Here is a 20,404-nt window from a genome sequence, read left to right on the forward strand (position 1 = left end):
TTCCCATCCCAACATCCACTCATTCCCGTCCCAACACCCACCCATTCATATCCCAACCTCCACTCATTCCCATCCCCACACTCATCCATTCCCATCCCAACACCCAGCCATCCCCATCCCAACTCCCACTCATTCCCATTTCAACACCCATACATTCCCATCCCAACACCAACCCATTCCTATCCCAACACCCACCCATTCCCATCCCAGCACCCACTCATTCCCATCCCAACACCCACCCATTCCCATCCCAGCACCCACTCATTCCCATCCCAAAACCCATCCATTCCCATCCCAGCACCCACCCATTCCCATCCCAGCACCCACTCATTCCCATCCCAACACCCACCCATTCCCATCCCAGCACCCACTCATTCCCATCCCAAAACCCATCCATTCCCATCCCAACACCCACCCATTCCCATCCCAGCACCCACTCATTCCCATCCCAACACCCATCCATTCCCATCCCAACACCCATACCTCCTCAGCCTGGAAAAGGAAAAAAAAGTTGGTTTAGCGAATGTCTAGATAAATCTCCACCCCGCTCCCCTCATACCCGATCAGGAAAGCCCTGTGATTATTCCATGAATAATTTGCTCTTTGGTTCCAACTGCAATGGCAAATCAGTTTTTTGGAAACCTATCTAATTCTGTGATTATTACCTGGGACTGCCAACAGATAATTGTGTTGCATCAAGAAACACATCAGCGCTGGTTCCCCATAGGCAAGTCTTGTGCAGCCACATGAACTGTGAATGTAAACTTGCTACAATTTACTCAGACTGAGGACTCCAGTTTTCTCCCACAGTCCAAAAATGTGCAGGTTAGGTGGATTTATTTTGCTGAATTGACCCTAAAGTCAGGGGATTAACAACGTTACAAAAATAGGGCCTGAGTGGGATTGAGGTCAGTGCAGACTCGATAGGCTGGATGGCCTCTTTCTGCACTATAGGGATTCTATGAATAGGTGGGGCAAGTTTCATCTGCACTGTCTAAGCTGTAATCTAGTGAGAATCACCCGCCTGTTGTATTCATTCCATTTATTGCAATGGAATGTAAATTGAATTTGTTCTACAATCTACTGGTGAAGATAAAAATGTGTCCTGGCAAGGTATGATTTTTCCAAATAATTGATTACATAAACATCATTGAGAAAACTAACAGAAACTGATGAGCAGCTCCAAACATACTGACAAGAACCTCAAAAAAACCTCACCTCAAGAGAAGCCCGGGTTTGACAGGAGAGGACAAATCGTTTTTAATTTAAATGATGGGCTTTCCTGCCATGGGTTTAATTGGAGTGGAGACACCAAAGTAGCAAGGTCCCCATCCACCACCATCCCATCCAACTAAATACCTTACCCACTTCCAACCTGCTGGGGTGGGGAACATAAAATATGCCCCTTTACTTGACAGTAAATTTTAACCATTTTAATTTCTAAAGAGTGCACATTTATAATTTACAATTAATAGATTTTTGATGTTAATAAGAAACAAAGTGACATTGGCTTTAAAATAAACTACCCAATCACCCCTCCACAGGTTACATCAACAGATACTATCCCACATTCAAACATCTTACCCAGTTCCCAAAAATATTTTACCCTTTCAAACCCATTTCACAGAGACAATGCATCTCATCCAGCCTCTATTGATTTACAGTGATAGCCCCTTTTCCTCCAATCCACCTAGTTCATATACGAACACTTCGCACGTTCTCTTCAGTTTAAACTTCCACCTTTACAGCCTCCACTATTCCAGCTGATGCCCCTCTCCAACAAAGTTGAAGCTCAGAAAGTTCTTTCACATTGAGCACTCACCATCCACCCATGTGAAATGGGCACACTTCTTGTCCTCTATTCAGGCTGGCATGCTGATTTCAGCTGGCTGTTTCCAACCCCAACGTTCCTCTTAGCCATTGTGCCACCCTTCTCCCTCCCTTCAAACACCACTCCCAGCTAGTATCCTATCTCCTGTCCTCTTTCATTGCTATCCATCCTCCCATCCCTCTGCACTGGCATCTAGCCACTACATCAGCCTCTCATTCATTGCCATCTGTTTCACTTTTCCGCTCCCCTCTTTAACATCAATGCTTTTTCCTTTCTTCTCCATTTCCATCAATTTTTCTCTTCCCACTTCGCTCAGTGCTGTGCTTGTGTGAATCCTGTTTCCAACATTTGCGATCCTGCAGATAGACATTCCTGTTCTGGTGAGAAATCCCTTTTACACTATCTGGGAATGAGAATCATTTCATCATTCCACAGGGTAGGGTTGAGAAGACACTGACAGGAGACAAACATATATCACATCATTGTTACAGCAGCTCAAAATGCTTCTACTTGTCATGTATTCTAGAAATTATAATCATGGGCTCTAAATTCTGAGGTTTGGAAAATCCAAATGGAAGATTCAATTACTATCCATAAGGAAGCATTTTGTCTGGCAATAATTTTATCCTCCTTTCCATAATTAAAATTTGAGCTCATTTGCTTTCTGTCCTAAAGAACATGTTTCTGTTGTCAATTTTTATCCGGAGCTCGAATCATTTATAAATCCACGTTCGTGGCATGTTCTGAGAATTCCTAATCTACTGTTGTTATTAGGGTTGTTCTTTGCCCTGACAGGGGCAGAATTTACTGCAGCCAGTGAATGAATGATTCCCACTGTTATTTGGACTTGCTTTTGCCTTTTAATGGTGCTGATATTTTATGCTGCAAGTTATTGGAAGTGGGAACTGGAACCGGTGCAGTGCCCTCCATTGGGCACCTGGGACCTAAGTGGACAGGACAAGCAACGATGTGTCTCCTTTACCAGTCAAGTTGAAGGATTATGAAATGAAATATGCAACCGATGTGCAAGAATTCAGTGACCAAATCAGATGCAGGAAGGAAAACAATGGGAGGAAATTAAAGATTAGATTAAGAGAAGGTCAACCCCCGGAAAGTGACTGGCCCGGATGGGGTACTTGGACGAGCACTCCAACCCTGCACAGACCAGCTGGCGGGGATATTTGCAGACATCTTCAACCTTGCCTTACAACAATCTGAGGTCCCTATCTGCTTTAAGAAGATGACCATCATCCCAGTACCAAAGAAAAGCCAAGCAACCTGCCTTAATGACTGTCAACTGGTAGCTCTGACATCCATCATTATGAAGTGCTTCGAAAGATTAGTCACGGCGTGAATTAATTCCGGCCTCTCAATTGCCTGGATCCACTACAGTTCGTCTACCACCACAACAGATCCACAGCAGACGTCATCTCCCTGGCCCTGCATTCAACCTGGAACACCTGGATAACAAACACACTTATGTCAGACTCCTACTTAACAACTACAGCTCAGCCTTCAACACCATTATTCCTATGAAACTCATCTCCAAACTTTGTGGCCTGGGGCTCAGCTCCACCCCCTGCGACCGGATCCTGAACTTCCTAACCCACAGAGAACAATCAGTAAGGACAGGCAGCAACATCTTCTCCATGATCGTTCTCAACACCGGTGCCCCACCAGGCAGCGTCCTCAGCCCCATACTTATACACCTATGACCACGTGGCCAAATTCCCCTCTAATTTGATTTTCATAGTTGCTGACGATGCCATTATAGTGGGTTGGATCTCAAACAATGATATGGGAGAGTATAGGAATGAGATAGAGATTCTGGTGAACTAGCGTGACGACAATAATCTCGCCCTCAATGTCAACAAAATGATGGAGATAGTCATTGACCTCAGAACATGTAGTGGAGAACATGCCCCTGTCTGCAGCAAAGGGAATGAAGTAGAAATGGTTGCGAGATTCAAGTTTTTAGGTGTCCAGATCACCAACAATCTGTCCTGGTCCTTTCATGCCGATGCTGCAGGTAAAAAAAGTCCACCAATGCTTCTACTTTCTCAGGAGAGTAAGTTAAATTTGGCATGTCAGCTGTGACTCTCCCCAATGTTTACTGATACACCATAAAGAACATTCTTTCTAGTTGTATCACAACTTGATATGGCTCCTGCTCTGTCCAGGAAACTACAAAGGGTCGTGAATGAAGCCTCATCCATCACACAAACCAGCCTCCCACCCATTGACACTGTCTACACTTCCCACTGACTCGGAAAAGCAACCAGCAAATCAAGGATCCTATGCATCCTGCACATTCTCTTTCCCACATCCTTCCATCGGGAAAAAGATAACAATAGTCTGAGGACACATATCAACTTGAATCAAGAACAGCTTCTTCCTGTTTCTGCCAGACTTTTGAATGGACCTAACTCACGTTAAGTTGATCTTTCTCTATGTCCTGGCTATGACTGTAACACTACATTCTACAATCTCTCCTTTTCTTCTCTATGAACAGTATGCTTTGCCTGTATAGCGCACAAGAAACAATACTTTTCATATCTAGGTGAACCTAATACATGTGACAATAGTAAATCAAATCAAAAGAAAAAGTGAAAACAGAGGCAGGAAGCAATAAAGAATTAGCTTGTCATTTTCTAAAAGAAATTAATAAAAACTAAAAAGAATGAGATTCCACGCTGTAGAAGCTAATGTTCTTTCCAGAGAGACTGTTTCTCAGTGATTAACAGTTAGCGCAAAATTATTAATATTATGTTTAGGCTGAACTGAATTTTCTTTTGGCAAATTTATTTCATATGCCCCATGAAACAGAAACTACCTGCTGTTTAATGCATTTGAATGGCGATTCAAAGAGACAGATGTATTATTGTGAAGCTAGCTGATGTTTCTGACTGCATCATCTGGGTTTTCAAATTCAACCTTGCATCTACCCACGCCTGATATTGCTGTGCGATTTGGGCATGAATAATGATAAGAGCCATTAGCTTCATCCTTATTTTGACAGGAAATTCTGGGCTTAAATGTTTTGAACAGAGATTTTTGGAACAGTGCTTAGATTATGTTCAGCTTTGTGCTTTAATCTGGAGTTTAGTCCTGTGGGAGACCATGGCACTGAATCATTTATTACTGGCACATATCATCATTACACAGGAGATTAGATTCAGCTCTGATCCATTGATTCAAACTGAATTTGATCTTATTGAATGGTGGTGGACCAGCTTGTTCCCAGTCCAAATTAGTGATCTGACCCACAAAAATGCTTCACTCAAAAAGAGTGAAAGTTGGTAGGGGATAGAAATCAAATTATTGCTGCTGTTCTCACTGCAACTTTTTTAGATTCCCAGTTGCTACATAACTGCAAGCAAGTGTGTGCTTTTACTGCCTTGAAATGGTGATGTAAATATAGAGCCTTTCATCAGTGCATTCAAATTTGGGACTATTCTTGATTCAACTCTGATTATAGGACAACAATTATAGAGAGAGAAAAGTAACACCCCTTCCATTCTGGAACTAGCAATTATTTTGTGAAGACATATAGACCAGTAAAATCATCATTGCGAGGACTGTTCAGAATGCATTGTTCCTCAGAGGACCTTTCTGGGGCCTTTGCCCTTCTGTACAGAATGAGATTTCTCCATTGCTTCTACTAATAGATCCCTTCCTTTAAGCTTGCTTTACCAAGTCAGAAGCAGCTTACCAGAAAGATGCTTAAGAAGCTGGCCAGAACAGTGAGGTAGACACTTGTTTTTCACCACCTCAGTTTGAACCTGCCTCAGACTAATCGGATGAATATCTGTGCTCACTATATTGGTTCCACATGAATTGAATTTGTCAGTTTCAGTCCACTTTTTACAAACCATGGACCAACAGTACAAAACTGCCCCAATTTACAGTACAGTGCAGATTTGATGGGTCAAGTGGCCTCCTTTTGTGCTGCAGGGTTTCTATGACCTGATCTGGCACTAAATTGGCAGTCTAACTCAGAGGGCAGTGAAACTGCTCTTTTAACTACTGTTGGAAACAGATGCGAAACAGAAAATATTAAACTAGTCCAGTGTGGGTGAGGCACGCTGTAGATACGGATCAGTGGGAATTTTGCTCTGTGTTCAACTATACTGTAACTGAATTGGGAATACTTGACATCAATGGTAGATGCTTGGTTGGCAATTCCCCAGCATTAATACACCTCACATTGATGAATGCAAACATACATAAAAAGACTTTTTAGTTAATTAATGAAGCTAAATGTATTCACTTTGAGTAGAAGACTTGATTGATGTGAGTTCGGTAAGAATAACAACTTATATTTATGCAACACCTTTAAAATAATAAAATGTTCTAAGATGCTTCACAGGAGTAATATAAAACAAAATATAATGCTAAGTTGCATAAAGAAGAAATAGCTCATCTGATCAAATGTTTGGTCAAAGGGATAGGTTTTAAGGAGTGTCTTAAAGAAGGAGAGTCTGGTAGAGAAATGGAGAGGTGTAGGGAGGGAATTCCAGGGCCCAGGCAACGGAAAGCACAGCCAAGGATTAAATTCGGGAATATTCAAGGGGTCGGAATTAGAGATGGACAGGTACCTCAGAGTGTAGTGGGTCTGGAGGAGATTACAGAGTTGGGGAGGAGGGAAACTATGGAGGAATTTAAAATCAAGAATGAGAATTTTAAAATCGAGACATTGGTTAACTGGGATCCTTTGTAGGTCAGCAAGGAGCAGGATGATAATTGCAGAGCTATGACATAGGCAACAGAGTTTTGGATAACTTCAAGATACCAAGGGTAAAATGTGGGAAACCAGCCCAAGAGTGTGTTGGAATAGCCAAATCGAAAAGTAACAAAGACATGGTGAGATTTCCGGCAGCAGATTAACTGAGGCAGGGAAAGATGGGGTAATATTGAACTGGTGGAAATAGGTGATCCTAATGATGGTGGAAATATGGTGTCAGAGACTCCTCTCAGGTCAAACATGACATCAATTTTACAAGCAGGGTGATTGAAACTCAGACTGCTGCTAGAGAGAGAGTGCAGCAGTGATTGAAAACAATGGTTTCATTCTTTCCAGTATTTAATGGGAGAAAATTTCTATTTATCCAGTACTGGATGACGGCTAAGCAGACCATAAGCAATTAGATTAAAAAGCTAGATAAAAGCAAATTACAGCGGATGCTGGAATCTGAAATCAAAAGAGAAAATGCTGGAAAATCTCAGCAGGTCTGGCAGCATTGGCAAGGCAAGAAAAGAGCTAATGTTTCGAGTCCAGTTGACCCTCCATCAAAAGCTGGATTAAAAAGCTAACCTGATTTAATATTGCTTACTAAAAAGACACCTGGATCGTGCGGGTATGTGAAAAATCATTAATTATTTATTAATAACTTTAATTAAAGCAAAATAGCATTACTTAAAATATGATGATCACACATTATAATATCCACCATAAACTCATTTGCATGATGATTCACTGAGGCTTAATATGTAAAAAAAAAGCAGGGAGAAAGATAATTTAAATGTTACTTTACCATCTTTCTAGATAATAATAAGCACATTAATGTAAGTATCAGCAAGTCAGTTTTTAAAATGCATATCACGTCAGCAATCTCTTGTGTGGAGCACTTTGAGAGTTTTCCTCAGTGGGTTATACTTTCTTTCACTAGTTTATCTTCCAAAATGTACCATTTCACAGAGCAGTGAATCTGCTACCTGTCTGTTTGTTCGACTAACCTGTGTGTGGACTTCAATTCCTGCATTTTTGTCCCATGTTTGGGATGCCACATTTTGGTATTGTCAGAAAACTGAAATCCTGTAGTTTTGTGTCAATGCCCAAATTATTTCTATAAATGGAACCCAAAGGAAGCCCACAGACCAATGTACCTTGGGCACCTTGGGGGAAACTTACCAAAAAAATGACGGAGTGTTGTTTCTGGTGAGAAAACCGACATAATTCTCTTAAGAGAAGTAGGCTGGTTTTCTCGCCAGATCTTACGCATTCTGTCTAAAAAAAATCAAGGGGGTGTGTTTCATGCCATCATGCGGGGGAGGAGGGTGCGGCCTCAGCATGCTGGCAAAACCTGGCTGCAGTGAGATCAGGGCATTATCTTTAAAGAATGCCACGATCATAACAGAAATAAACCTCTCCCCTAGCCCACCATGGAGGCCTCAGGGGCTCCCCTCCCCAGCCCTGATTGGAGTCGGCACTTCTCTCCCCAACCCTTCCCTCTCCTCCCATGATCATAGGCTCCTTCACCCTGATCATTGGCCCATTCCCTACCCCCCTCCCTGCCCTCAGTGGCCATTGCCAGAATCCCCTGCTCCTCCACCTGCTCCCAGACCACAACCAAACCTAAATCCCCTCCCCCTGAGACTTCCACTGGGGACCAACCTCTAGTGCAGGTTGGCACTGCCACATTGGCATGGGGCAGTGCCACAGGACATTGCCAGACCATTGCTTAGCCATATTCCTCTCCCCCCGTGGCATGTTTCACGCTACACCGCCAGCGAGGTGGCTGGAAGATTGGAATTTGGAAACTCACCGGCGCGAATTGTGCTTTCTGAGTCTCTCTAGATTTTGACCAGTGCCACTATTCCCATGAAAGAAGAATGCAGACTCAAAATCGTCCCCATAATGTTCCAGATCCAGATTGCCCACTCCCCCCTCCCCGTGCCCCACCAGAGAAATGATCCTTTTATCCACAGCTTTTCTTTCTGTTCTCTAGTTCATCCTCTGATACCACACTCAGGCATATGGAATTACTGTGTGTGGATTATTGAGAATGAAGTTTTGTCATTTCAATCCACACCCTCAGTTGTTTCATTTCCATACAGAGTAATGTGATCACAAAGTGTTTTTGTATCTGCATATAATAGATTTATAAGAAACTATCCAATCACCTGTTCCACATGCTGGGGGATAAATGTTTTATATTTCCATTCTACGTTGTTACGTTCAAGTTAATAAAGGAAATTGTTGATGCCCCACTTGCTATGCTGTAGTTGCACCCTCCTACCAGCAATAGTGATGTAGTGCCACCACAAGACAGCAAATGCAATTGCAAAGTGTTCCCATCCTCACGGAGAAACCATAAACCAAGATTATCAAAGTTACTGAATGACCTCCAAATAAGAAATTACCAAAATTTTCACTTCTTATATCTTTAATTTTGACACAAATCAAAAAGCAATGTAAATTGACAGTGAATTGACAGGCAAATGATACTTCAAATAAAAAAGTAAATTTCACTTTAAATAGTCATCCTACACAACCCCAAGCACCTAGGTCAGCCCACAGACAAGTGGCACAATGTGGTTACACAGTTCCACAATATGCAGTTCTTTATTCATGCAGGGTAGGTTGGGAGTCCTATCTGATGACAAAGATCAGCTTCTTCTCCACACAAGAATTCTGTGTCTTCCTCATTCTGGTTTTATCTGCATTTGTGTCTGCATCTATGTGCTATCGCCTTCATCTTCTCGCACTCCTTTGTGTCCACCAGCCACACAACTTCCTCAGCTGAACTTCCTGTTGGTATTGCCTTCAGGTCAAAAAGACCCATACTTATTACGAGAAAAGGAAGTTATAATTGATCCATTTTCAGGGGATGCAAACTCTTAAAAGTCCCTTTCAAACATTCTTAAAAATAATTACAAATTCTACAGACATTTATAATGGATCACAAATTTTTCCTAACTGCTTCTGAGTGAATGGTCCTCACTGGTCTATAAGTTGACATTGACAATCTCAGTTATAAATGTGGAAATACAAAGTAAAGATGAAAAATGTTGACAGGAAGTGCATGTGTGCACTATTTTTTTTGAATGTCAAACAATTGGTCTCCCTTAACAACAAATTTACAAGTGGTGACCAAAATCATAAAAGAAACAAAGGAATCCTTGCATTCAGAAAGTATCTTTCATGATTTCAGGATGTCCCAAAGTGCTTTGCAGCTTGTGAAGTACTCTTGGGGCAGAATTTTATTGCCTCCTGCTGGCAGGTCCATTGGCAGGGGAGCTGTAAAAATCCCCAGGTGACTTTCCTGTCACCCTAGAGCCTACATCAACCTATTTACAATTTAACAGGGGTGAGTGATGCCTAAGGCAGCTCACCCATTTTCATTCTAATTGGTGGCCACTTAAGGGTCGCTTCCCATCCGGCCTCAATTTTGAGGCTGTTGGGAAGAGTTCATGGGCAGGGGGAAGTCCAGCGGGTCTTGGGGAGAATGCAGGGGAACACCTCTTCCAGGGGCTCCCTTTTCACACTGGGCCTCTACAGATGCACCCCCATTCTTGGCCTCTCCATCAAACCCTCCTCACCTTCCCCAGATCTCACTTCCTCTCTGCACTGTGAGACTTCCCATATTTATCTGGTCATCGACTTTAAGGACTTTGAATTTTGGGACTGCATGGAATCCCAGTCCTGGCCATGACAGCCATTGAAGCTGCTGGGACAAGGGAGCTACTGGCCTATCTCAATGTCTAACAGCTCTCTGATACATGACTTCTGCCTGAGTGAGGGATGGGACAGGGGTCCTGCCTCCAGGAAATTCACATTCCATGGAGCATTAAAGGAATGAGGAGATGCATTCTCTGCCAACTCATTGGGTAGAGGGACAGGAAAGGTCCACCGTTGTTTGAAGTGTAGGCCTAGCAAGGTCTCACAAAGAGCATTGTGATGATAGCCAGATAATCAGTTTTTGTAATGTTAACTGAGGGCTCGGAAATCAAGGATAATTCCTTGTTCTTTTTTGATATACTACTTTGGGATCTTTTATGTCCACCTGTGGGCATCAGTCTGGTCTTGGGTTAATGTCTCATCTGAAAGACAGTGGAATTTTAAGGAGGGCCTGAAAGGCTCTGACTGAAACTTGGCCCCAAGTTGACATCTCTTGTCTCTCTCTGAAGGCTGTCACATCCCACTGTCTATCTTGTCCAATAGACATCTGGCATCAGTGGAGAGAAAAAAACAAATCCTTGTTGGCTATGCTAACTTTGACAAAGACTCCAGCAGTCTGCAGTTAGCCTAATGGCTGCTTTCAGTGATTTATAACAGATCAATAACTGCATTAAGAATGATGATTTATGAGGCTTTTAGCAGGAATCAGTCTTCATGGAAATGGTTTTTGCTGAGGCAGGATGTTTAGACACTCTTGGGCCATTTGGAACTGGAATTCAGCATTTAAATGGCAATATATATGGCATTATTGATTAAGTAACAATCATTTTTCAAAATATTAATGCTGTAACATTTTGAATGTTTCAGGATCCACTAAAAACCGAGTAATAGATATTGATTTTTCTCATGATTTAATTGATATTCAAGTGCTGCATTATCATTTTTTTGTTGCAAAAATATAACTTCAGAGTGTGACTGCTTCACATAAATGATGTGCTAGGTTTTCTGCCTATTTGTTCATTTCTGTCATTGAAACATGGAATGAAATATGAGCAAATGAATCATCGCTGTGAGAACGTTGAGGTACCAGCCAATATTTATCCCTCAACTAACATCACCAAAGCAGTCATTATCGAGTTATTGTCAGGTCATTATCTTATTATTATTGTTTGTGGGATCTTGCTGTGCTCCCACAAATGGCTGCTGCCTTTCCTGCATTATAGCAGAGACTGCAGTTACAATGTGTGTCATTTGGCTTTACTACTGTTCATATCAATGTTACAGATGACATTCTATGTGACTATGAAAAGATTGGCCACACTGTTCTCCCGCAACATTTTTTCACCACCGTTCAGTTGGGTGGGTCTGCTCTCATCTAGCTCCATCCTTACTAATCTAATCATAGGCAGAGTAATACTTCCAATGGCTTTTCTTCCTACACCTGCACCATTATCTCTGGTGTCCCCACGGATCTTTCCTTGGTATTCGTCAATGTTTTTTTTAATCTACATTCTACCATTCAGATACGTTATCCAAAAGCACAACATTAGTTTCCCCATGTACACTGATGACATCTGGCACCATGTCACCACCACCTCCCTCAACTCCTCCACCATTACTAATTATTAGACTACTTATCCAACATCCGGTACTGGATAAGCAGAAATTTCCTTCAGTTAAATATTAAGAAGTCTCAAGCTATTGTTTACAGTTCCAACCCCAAATCCTGTTCCCTTACTCCTAACTCCATCTCTCTCTCCCCAGCAACACTCTGAGATTAAGCTAATCTGTTTTGTGTTATACTTGATCCTAAATTGAAGTTCCAACAACATATGCACACCATCATGATGACTGCTTATTTTGACCTCCATACTATCACTTGACTTTGTCACTGTCTCAGTTCATCTGCTGCTGAAACTCTTATTCGTTCCTTTGTTACCTCTTTACTTGGCTATTCCTGGCAGGGCTCCCACATTCTATCCTCTAAATTTGAAGTCATCCAAAATTCTATTGCCCATATCTTAACTCTTGTTCCCCTATTATCCATTTGCAGGCTGACCCACACTGGCGCCTGGGCAAGTAGCATCTTGATTTCAAAATTCTTATCCCCTTTTTCAAATCCCTCCATGTCCTCACCCCTTCCTATCTTTGTAACCTCCTAAGGCCCCACAAACCTCCAAGGTATCTGCACTCATCTAATTCTGGCCTCTTATGCATCCCTGACTTTAATCACTCCAGTATTGGTGGCTACATTTTTAGTTGCATAGGCCCTCAGATCTGGAATTCCTTTCCTACACCTCTCTGCCTCACTACCTTCCTTTTCTCCTTGAGGACATTCCTTAAAACTTTTCAATCAACCTTTCGGTCATCTGATCTATTAGCTCCTTATGTGGCTCAATGTCATATTTTGTTTTATGAAGGCCCCGTGCCTTAAGATGTTTTATTAGGTTAAAGGCACTATATAAATATAAGTTGTTGTTTGGGATGTTTTAAAGTCAGGAAAGGGATAATTTAAGTGCAAATTCCTTCTTTTACTGCAAAGGCTGTGGAATTGCAATAGTAACTCTGTTTAGCAAATCAATAAACTGCAATGGAATAGTTAATATGCTGGATAATGCAACCTCTGGAAATGGCACAAACTGCACCCTATCCCCTTCCTGAGTAAATGCAACTGTGTTTTTGAAACAAGTTGTTCCTGGGGATTTTTCCAAGAATCAAGGTTGCCTGGGAAAGGCTGCAAGACTGTGGCACTATTCCTACAATTAGTCTGATGTTATTGTATTGGTAATTTTGCTGCTATTTAATATCTACCCAAGAAATGGACAAGCACTGGGCCACTAGAATTATTTGGCCCATCGAGTCTGCACTGACAACAATCCCACCCAGGACCCATCCCTGTAAGCCCACATATTTATCTTGCTAGTTCCACTGAGATAAGGGGCAATTTAACATAGTTAATCCATCTAATTTATGCATCTTTGGACTGTGGGAGGAAACTGACACACCTGGAGGAAACCCATACTGACATGGGGAGAATGTGCAATCTCCATACAGGCAATGACCCAAGCTGAATTGAACCTATGTTCCTGATGCTGTGAGGCAGCAATGCTAACCACTGTGCCCCTGTGCCTTCCTTACATCATGCACTATGTAAGGAAGAAGCGAGATTTGAATCTTCTTTACAAATGTAAACAGATCAAACATTGTACTATACAACATAAACTCATTTATACGATGGTTCACTAAGACTTCAGCTGTAAAGAAAACAAGATCATTAGGCTGTAAGATCGATTTAAATGTCACTGTGATAGCCAGATTTTGTGGACAGGGATGAATGAATGGAGTTCACTATTCATTATTCTGATATATGCCTGTGGAATTTCTGTGGACTTTTACACTGAGCATTGGGAGGAATTTTCAGTACACTAAAGCAGAATTTTCTGACCCAGAGATGAAGTTTGGTGGCTAGTGGGAAAGGAAGCGTGATTCCAGCTGGATGGGGATGACAGAACACATTGTTCAGCTCATTGATTATGCATCGGCGAATAGCATGGCAAATCCCTTGGCGGGACTGGCAGGATGTTACCCATCCAGCCCTGCTGTCACCTCTAGGGGTCAAAGCTCATGACTCAATATTTAAAAAGCACCCAGGCAGATATTGACTCAATGCAGACCAGAAGTTCCGCATTACTCCTTCAGATTCCTTGTGACCACAACTTATACTGGAGAATCTGGCTGATGTGAGCAACCACAGCCTGGGACACATGAACATTGCCTGTTACTCATCTCTAGATAAGAGCACTGCTGGTGATACCCCCATGGTTTGGTCAATGCTCGCCAACCTCTTACCTTCTCGAGGTGGCACTGCCCCTTGCTGCTCAGGTCCTTGCTCCTCATGTGCTGATCTGCAATGGGCTCTCCCTCTCTGCATCTGGATGAGATCCATTGCTGAGGCGAGTTGTCTACATCTTCAACACCTTAGTGGATGTGTGACTGTATTAAAGTGCTACATTCGGTGAGCAAGTCCTTTGCAGGTTTTCTGCCATCTCAAAGCCAGCAGGCCAGTATTAAGTCCTTCTTCTGGCCTCCATCTAAATATTTATACCTCCCAACCTTTTCAGGTAAAGGACACCCTCGAGGGCCAGAAATTAGTGTTCCTCCAGTTCATACATGCCTGCATTTGGAGACATTGTCTTGTGATGTGGATGATCAAAGCCACGTGAATGAAGCCTCCCTCTCACACTATTTCATTTGCTTCCAGTACTTGTGACACACGTGGGCATAGTGCCAACCTCTCTGTGCCAATGTGACATGATGAAAATATGGGGGAGGGGTGTCAATATATGGTGAGGGGAGCATGTTAATCATATTAAAATATATTTGAATGAATGTAAATTTCACACCTGTTGTGGGAGGGGGTAGGTGGGGGTGAGATCTGAGATTGTGATTGCGTCAGCAACATCCGCAACTTCTGGATCTTGAGCCCCCACCAGCATTCTCATGGATGGCAGGAATGGGCTGAAAGTTGCCCCCTCAGTTTTCAGGCAATTAAGGATGGGCAATAAATGCTGGCTCAGCCAGCAACGCCTAGATCCCATGAACAAATTTGCAAAAAGCCATCCATAGTTCCAGACTATAGCATTCACATAAAATTACATGTTGCCACAGAAACCTGGACTGCCTGAGTGATCTTTAACACACCACCAGTCACTTCCTGTTGACAGATGCATATGCTCCTTGCAAGATTCACTAGATAGTGATCAATGTGAGACTTTTCTTCTTATCTGACCTCTGACCTATCACTGTGTCTGAGACCAGGCAACTCAGCAGAATCAGAGCTGAACAGATCAACATTACACCACACAGTAAATGTACCCACTGGGAGGAACTGAAAGCAGCCTGTTGTCTTCTGCTTGTTAACCTGAGGCAGCAAATTTCTGCTACGCTTGCTGAATACTGATATCTGTTCCCTAACAACAGTTGCCTTTAACTGAATTTTCCATTAATCTTTTATTTAATTCTGATTTAAGGTCTTGCCACTTTTAAGGATTATTTTTCCAGTTTATGAAACCAGTCATACTAGTTGCTGATGCACTTTAAGATAGAAATGCTCTGAGAACCTCTAATCATCATTCAATACATGGAGCTACTTAGCTGCTTGCCTAAGGAAGTGTCTAATTGGAAACTATTATTAAGAATGGGGGCTTTATTATTGATTTGTTGGAACTGTATATGTTTGCAATACTGAGATGTGGCTAATATTCCAGTCCCAGATGCACCAGTTATCGACCAGAAGCAAAGCCGCATATATGATAAGGGCATCATCTGTTGGCAGCAGCCCAATGGAAATCCTCCCGTTGACAACTACAAGCTTGAATACAGGAGACTTGACCAAGGTGGAGAATGTGAGTGGGAGCTCGTTGAGGATGTGTGCGGCACAAGTAAAGTCATCTTCAATCTTGATACCAATACTAACTACCTCTTCAGAGTGAAGGGTTGCAAGAATTCTACCTACAGTGACTACAGCAAAGAGGTTGCTTTCCATACACCACCTGCTCCAGGTATGCCCTTAGGGAGAAAGGGAGTTACACTGACCTATAATTATAATTACTCCTTTAAATGGTAAGGAATCATCATTAAAATTGATTATTTTTCAAGTGGATAATGGCCAATGTGCCTCAGGGGAGCATCATTGGAATGATGAACAGTACTGAGTGATTCTGAACTTTCTCTTTGTAGATCTTGACAGTGAAGCCAGGAATTTTGTGCTTTGTGTATTTCCTCGGCATTTTTTTCAATCAGAGCTTTTCATATCCATTAAATATAGATTTTTCCCTTCTTGCCAAATGAATGCCAGATAAAAGAAAATGAAAACAAGAAATTACCTAAAATAGTATAGAGCACTTTGTTGATCTTATAAATACCTTTGAAGTAACGTTTTTCAAATTTTTTGTGTAAGATTTGGAATCCTTTGGCCCAACTTGTCCATTCTATCCCTTTTATTTGACCACTAAGCTAAAACCAATCGCCCTCATTTGGCCCATATCCCTCTATACCATCTTCCGACATAACTGTCAAAACACCTCTTAAAAGATAATATTGTACCCACCTCTACTACCACCTCTGACAGGGTTGTTCCAGGCACTCACCACCCTCTGTGTGAAAAAATGCCCCTTCTGATGCCCTCTAGTTTTAGACTCCCCTACCTTTGGGAAAAGATGTTGACTATCTAGCTAATCTATGTGCCTCATTATTTTTTAGACCTCTATAAGATCACCCTAGAATCTCTTATGCTCCAGGGAAAAAAGTCGTAGTCCATTCAGCCTCCTTATAACTCAAACCTTCAAGTCCCGGTAGCATCCTAGTAAATTTTTTCTGCAGTCTTTCTAGTTTAATAAAATCCTTTCTATAAGAGGGTGATCAGAACTGTACACAGTTGCCCAGAACTGTACACTGTACTTAATCTAAGATATCCATCTTTAATCATTTGCCTTGCCTGATAAAATAGCAAAACATTCATACCACAGGAGTCAGCCTTCAACTTAGTGTTAGCCTCTAAGTCAGAAGGTAAAGGATTCATGCCCCATTGCAGGCAGTTCTGAAGAATAATGACTAGAATGTTGTCCTAAATACTGGGTTAACATCCATTGGAGTACTTCTGTCTGGATTGATTGAGCACTGACTTTGTGATAGTGCTCCTGCATCCTAGACAGAAAGATTAGTTTTGGGTTTCACTCTGCATAGAGCTGGACAGCGGAATGCTGATTCTGAATAGGATTAGCATCCAGTGTGGATGTCCCTCCCCCCTCACCGTAGAGAGTAACTGGAGCTGGATAGCATTTGTTGGAGCCCACCTAGGCAAAACATAAATTAACTTAGGAAAGAAGGCCAGTCAGCCACCATGTCTGTGCTGGAGGATAGGGTGAAGATAAAATCTAAAAGGGAAGTAACCTCTAACTAACTTAACTACTCTTCCTTAATTGGTGAAGTAAGGATCTCACATGAATTAGGACTTGCCCTTGGGCAGGATGTGACAGACAGATTGATAGCAGAAGAAGGATAGAGATAGCCAGAAGTACTTTTGTGATGGTGAAAAATCGTGTTAACAACAAAATTCAAGCTTGTAACAAAGAAAAGACTCACAAACATAGAAACATAGAAGACAGGAGCAGGAGGAGGCCATTTGGCCCTTCAAGCCTGCTCCGCCATTTATTACAATCGTGGCTGATCATTCAACTCAATAACCTAATCCTGTTTTTTCCCCATAACCTTTGATCCCATTCACCCTGAATGCTATATTCAGCTGCCTCTTTAATACATTCAAAGTTTTAGCATCAACTACTTACTGTGGGTAATGAATTCCATAAGCTCATCATTCTTTGGGTAAAGAAATGCCTCCTCATCATCATCGTAAATGGTCTACCCTGAATCCTTAGACTGTGACCTCTGGTTCTATACTCCTCCACCATTGTGAATATCCTCCCTGCATCTATCCTGTCTAGAATCTATGCGATCCCCATAAGATACCACATTTTATCTACTTTCCCCTATGTCTTAGAAACCTACACAAAAACTAATGATCTGGGGGAGAAAATGTGGATGCTGAGATGTATGCTATAAGTTCCATATACAGACCATAGGAGGAGGTGGTTGAAATTACAAGAATAAAAAGAACTCTAAAGTGTGACGCCAGAAAATAAAATATATCTTGGCCATTTGATCAGAACTGGAAAGCTGCAGGGATCTCTTCTAGAGGGCATAGTGGAGAGCAGACTGGTCAACCTAGGTGTAGTTGGATGATGGATGTCACAAAGTGGTATTAGAGGAGCTACACGTGACATACCATAACAGCAGATCTCTCAGTGGCAGCTACCAGCAGCAGCAGAGTGTGACTGAAATATTATTATTCTCTGTTGGGAATTGTTCCTAATTTTTCTGTTTAATTCAAGAAAAAAATAGGTTTTGGACTCAGAACAATTATAAAATTCTAATATAATGGAAATCTTTTTAAGTCCATGTTGCAAAATGTGTTTTATTTGTTGGTTCAAAGTAGATTGACCTACTCCCAATATGTTACACTCTGAACACCTTGAATATACTCAGGAAGTTATGAAGGACGGAATTTTATGGTCCTCCACTGGGGATTTTGCAAGCTAAGGCAGATTGCCAAATTCTGCAGGTGTCCTTACTGCTATCTGCCTACCTGCCCTGACCTGGCAGCCATTAAATGGAGGGTGTGCAAGGCCTACATTGACTTGCTTGTCCACCACTGAATTAAAACCCTTAGGTGGCTAATTAATAGCCTCTGAAGGCCTGCTTCCCACCCAGTCATAATTTTTAAGTTAGTGGGAATTACTGACCTGGTGGGGGGAGGTGGACTCTTGGCAGTTAGATTGTTTGGATTTCTGGTGGGAAGAGTGAGGTGGGCACCTCCTTCATGGGCCCATTTTCCCAATCGAAGCCACCCCTACCAAGTGTCCTTTCCTCTGCTGGCAGTTTCAATCTGGTCCCCCTTTTGCTGCCCTTCCCTCTCTGGTGTTCTCTCCTGGTCCTGCTGAATTCTCTGGGACTTAGAGAGCTGCATGCCAATCAGATGGCAGGACTTCCTCCCCAGAAGAGGGTGGACAAAATGTTTCTGTTGAGCTAATGGTCCTCAGAGTGTTAACTGGTTGTGGGGGAGCTGTCAGGAAAGGGGATTCATTACTCACTGATCTTTTTAGTGGCAATATGGGGAAACCCCACCATCTGAAAAATTCTGCTCTAAGTTTCCACTAATTTTAGAAATTGCTGAAGCTCAGTTGGAATCAATTTACATTTAATTCTAAGGCTGTCTAAGACCTCTTAACTCTCAAAAGGAATTGGCCCTGATTTTACTGGCACAGCGCCCCCGGAATCAGGGCAGGGGTGAGGCGCACAAAATGGTATTCTCCGTTGGCCTCAGGCACGATCTTGAGAGCTTCAGGCAGACAAGGTGGTAAAATTCCAGCCAAATCTTTAGCATTGTATTACATTGGTGAATTCTCAAATAGTCCCTTTACATCTGTGCAAGCCTTTAAATTTCAGTTGACAATAGATAATTGGAAGATTCCTGCATTACTGTATCATTCCTCCATTATTCTATATCTGGTCAGCAAGATTGTACGCTATTACAGCCAAAACTAGAACTCACTTTTAAAAAGGATGCAGTCACATTCAAAAAGGTTTGATCATGTATGTTCAGGATGGATTTCAATCACATGTTCAAAATGGTTGTCCTACTCATGTCCAAAATTGCCCCACTTCATACTGATGTCTATGTAAATAGCTTATTTTGCCGATGTGTAATCCTGATGATGAATGAAGTCTGTAGCTGTACTATCTGAGAATTGAACCAGAATTTACAATCTTGGTGTCTTATTTGACCCAGAGGTATACTTTCAAACATGCATCTCTCTATCGCCTATTTCCACTTCCATAACATTAACTAGAAGAATGTTACACAGGCTTGGGGGCACCCAGCTCACTATGAAGACAGAGGTGTAATGTGACAAGGATTGGGCATAGGCACAGAATCTTTGAGAAAATTGTGAAAAGAGCAACATTGGCCTTCTCTACCCTTCCTCAGCTACTCCGTGCTGAAACTCTTACTCGGACCTTTACTGCATCAAGACTTGGCTATTCCAATGTGTCTCTGACTTGTCCCAAAACTTTGCCATATTCTAACTTACACCATGTCTCATTCACTCGTCACCCATGGGCTCACTAATCCCCATTGAGTCCTGGTCTGGCAAAGCCTTATTTTTAAAGTTCTCATCTTGGTTTTCAAATCTCCTCTTGCTTTTGCCCCTCCCTATCTTTGTAAACTTCTCCAGCCCTGCAACTATCCAAGACACTGCCATCCTCTAACTCTGGCCTTTTCCTCAAAGTTATTTGTTCCACATTTGGAGGCCATGCCAACAGCTTCCCAGGCCTCTTGACAACTGTCTGCTCCTTTAAGACACTCTTTCAAACATTTGACAACATTTTGATAGCAGTTCACCAAAGATCCTTAGACAGCACTTTCCAAACCCACGACTACTTCCATCTCGAAGGAGGCAGCAGTTAAATGGGAACACCAACACCTGCAAGTTTCCCTCAAAGCTACTCACCATTCTGACTTGGAAATATATCGCCGCTCCTTCGCAGGTGTTAGA

At 42.1% G+C, this 20,404-nt stretch overlaps 1 protein-coding gene across 4 annotated transcripts in view; it reads left to right on the top strand.

Moving 5' to 3' along the window:
• The window catches only part of trim36 (tripartite motif containing 36), a 112,587-nt gene that overhangs the window by 70,920 nt on the left and 21,263 nt on the right, over nt 1-20,404 (top strand). For all 4 annotated transcript variants that reach the window (XM_080188991.1, XM_080188992.1, XM_080188993.1 and 1 more), the window contains one exon: nt 15,500-15,793. In XM_080188991.1, coding sequence (XP_080045117.1) covers nt 15,500-15,793 — 294 coding nt within the window. The remainder of the gene's footprint in view (nt 1-15,499; nt 15,794-20,404) is intronic.

This window comes from Carcharhinus amblyrhynchos, chromosome 5 (assembly GCF_965287045.1).
Source record: "Carcharhinus amblyrhynchos chromosome 5, sCarAmb.v2.hapA, whole genome shotgun sequence".
NCBI lineage: Eukaryota > Metazoa > Chordata > Chondrichthyes > Carcharhiniformes > Carcharhinidae > Carcharhinus > Carcharhinus amblyrhynchos.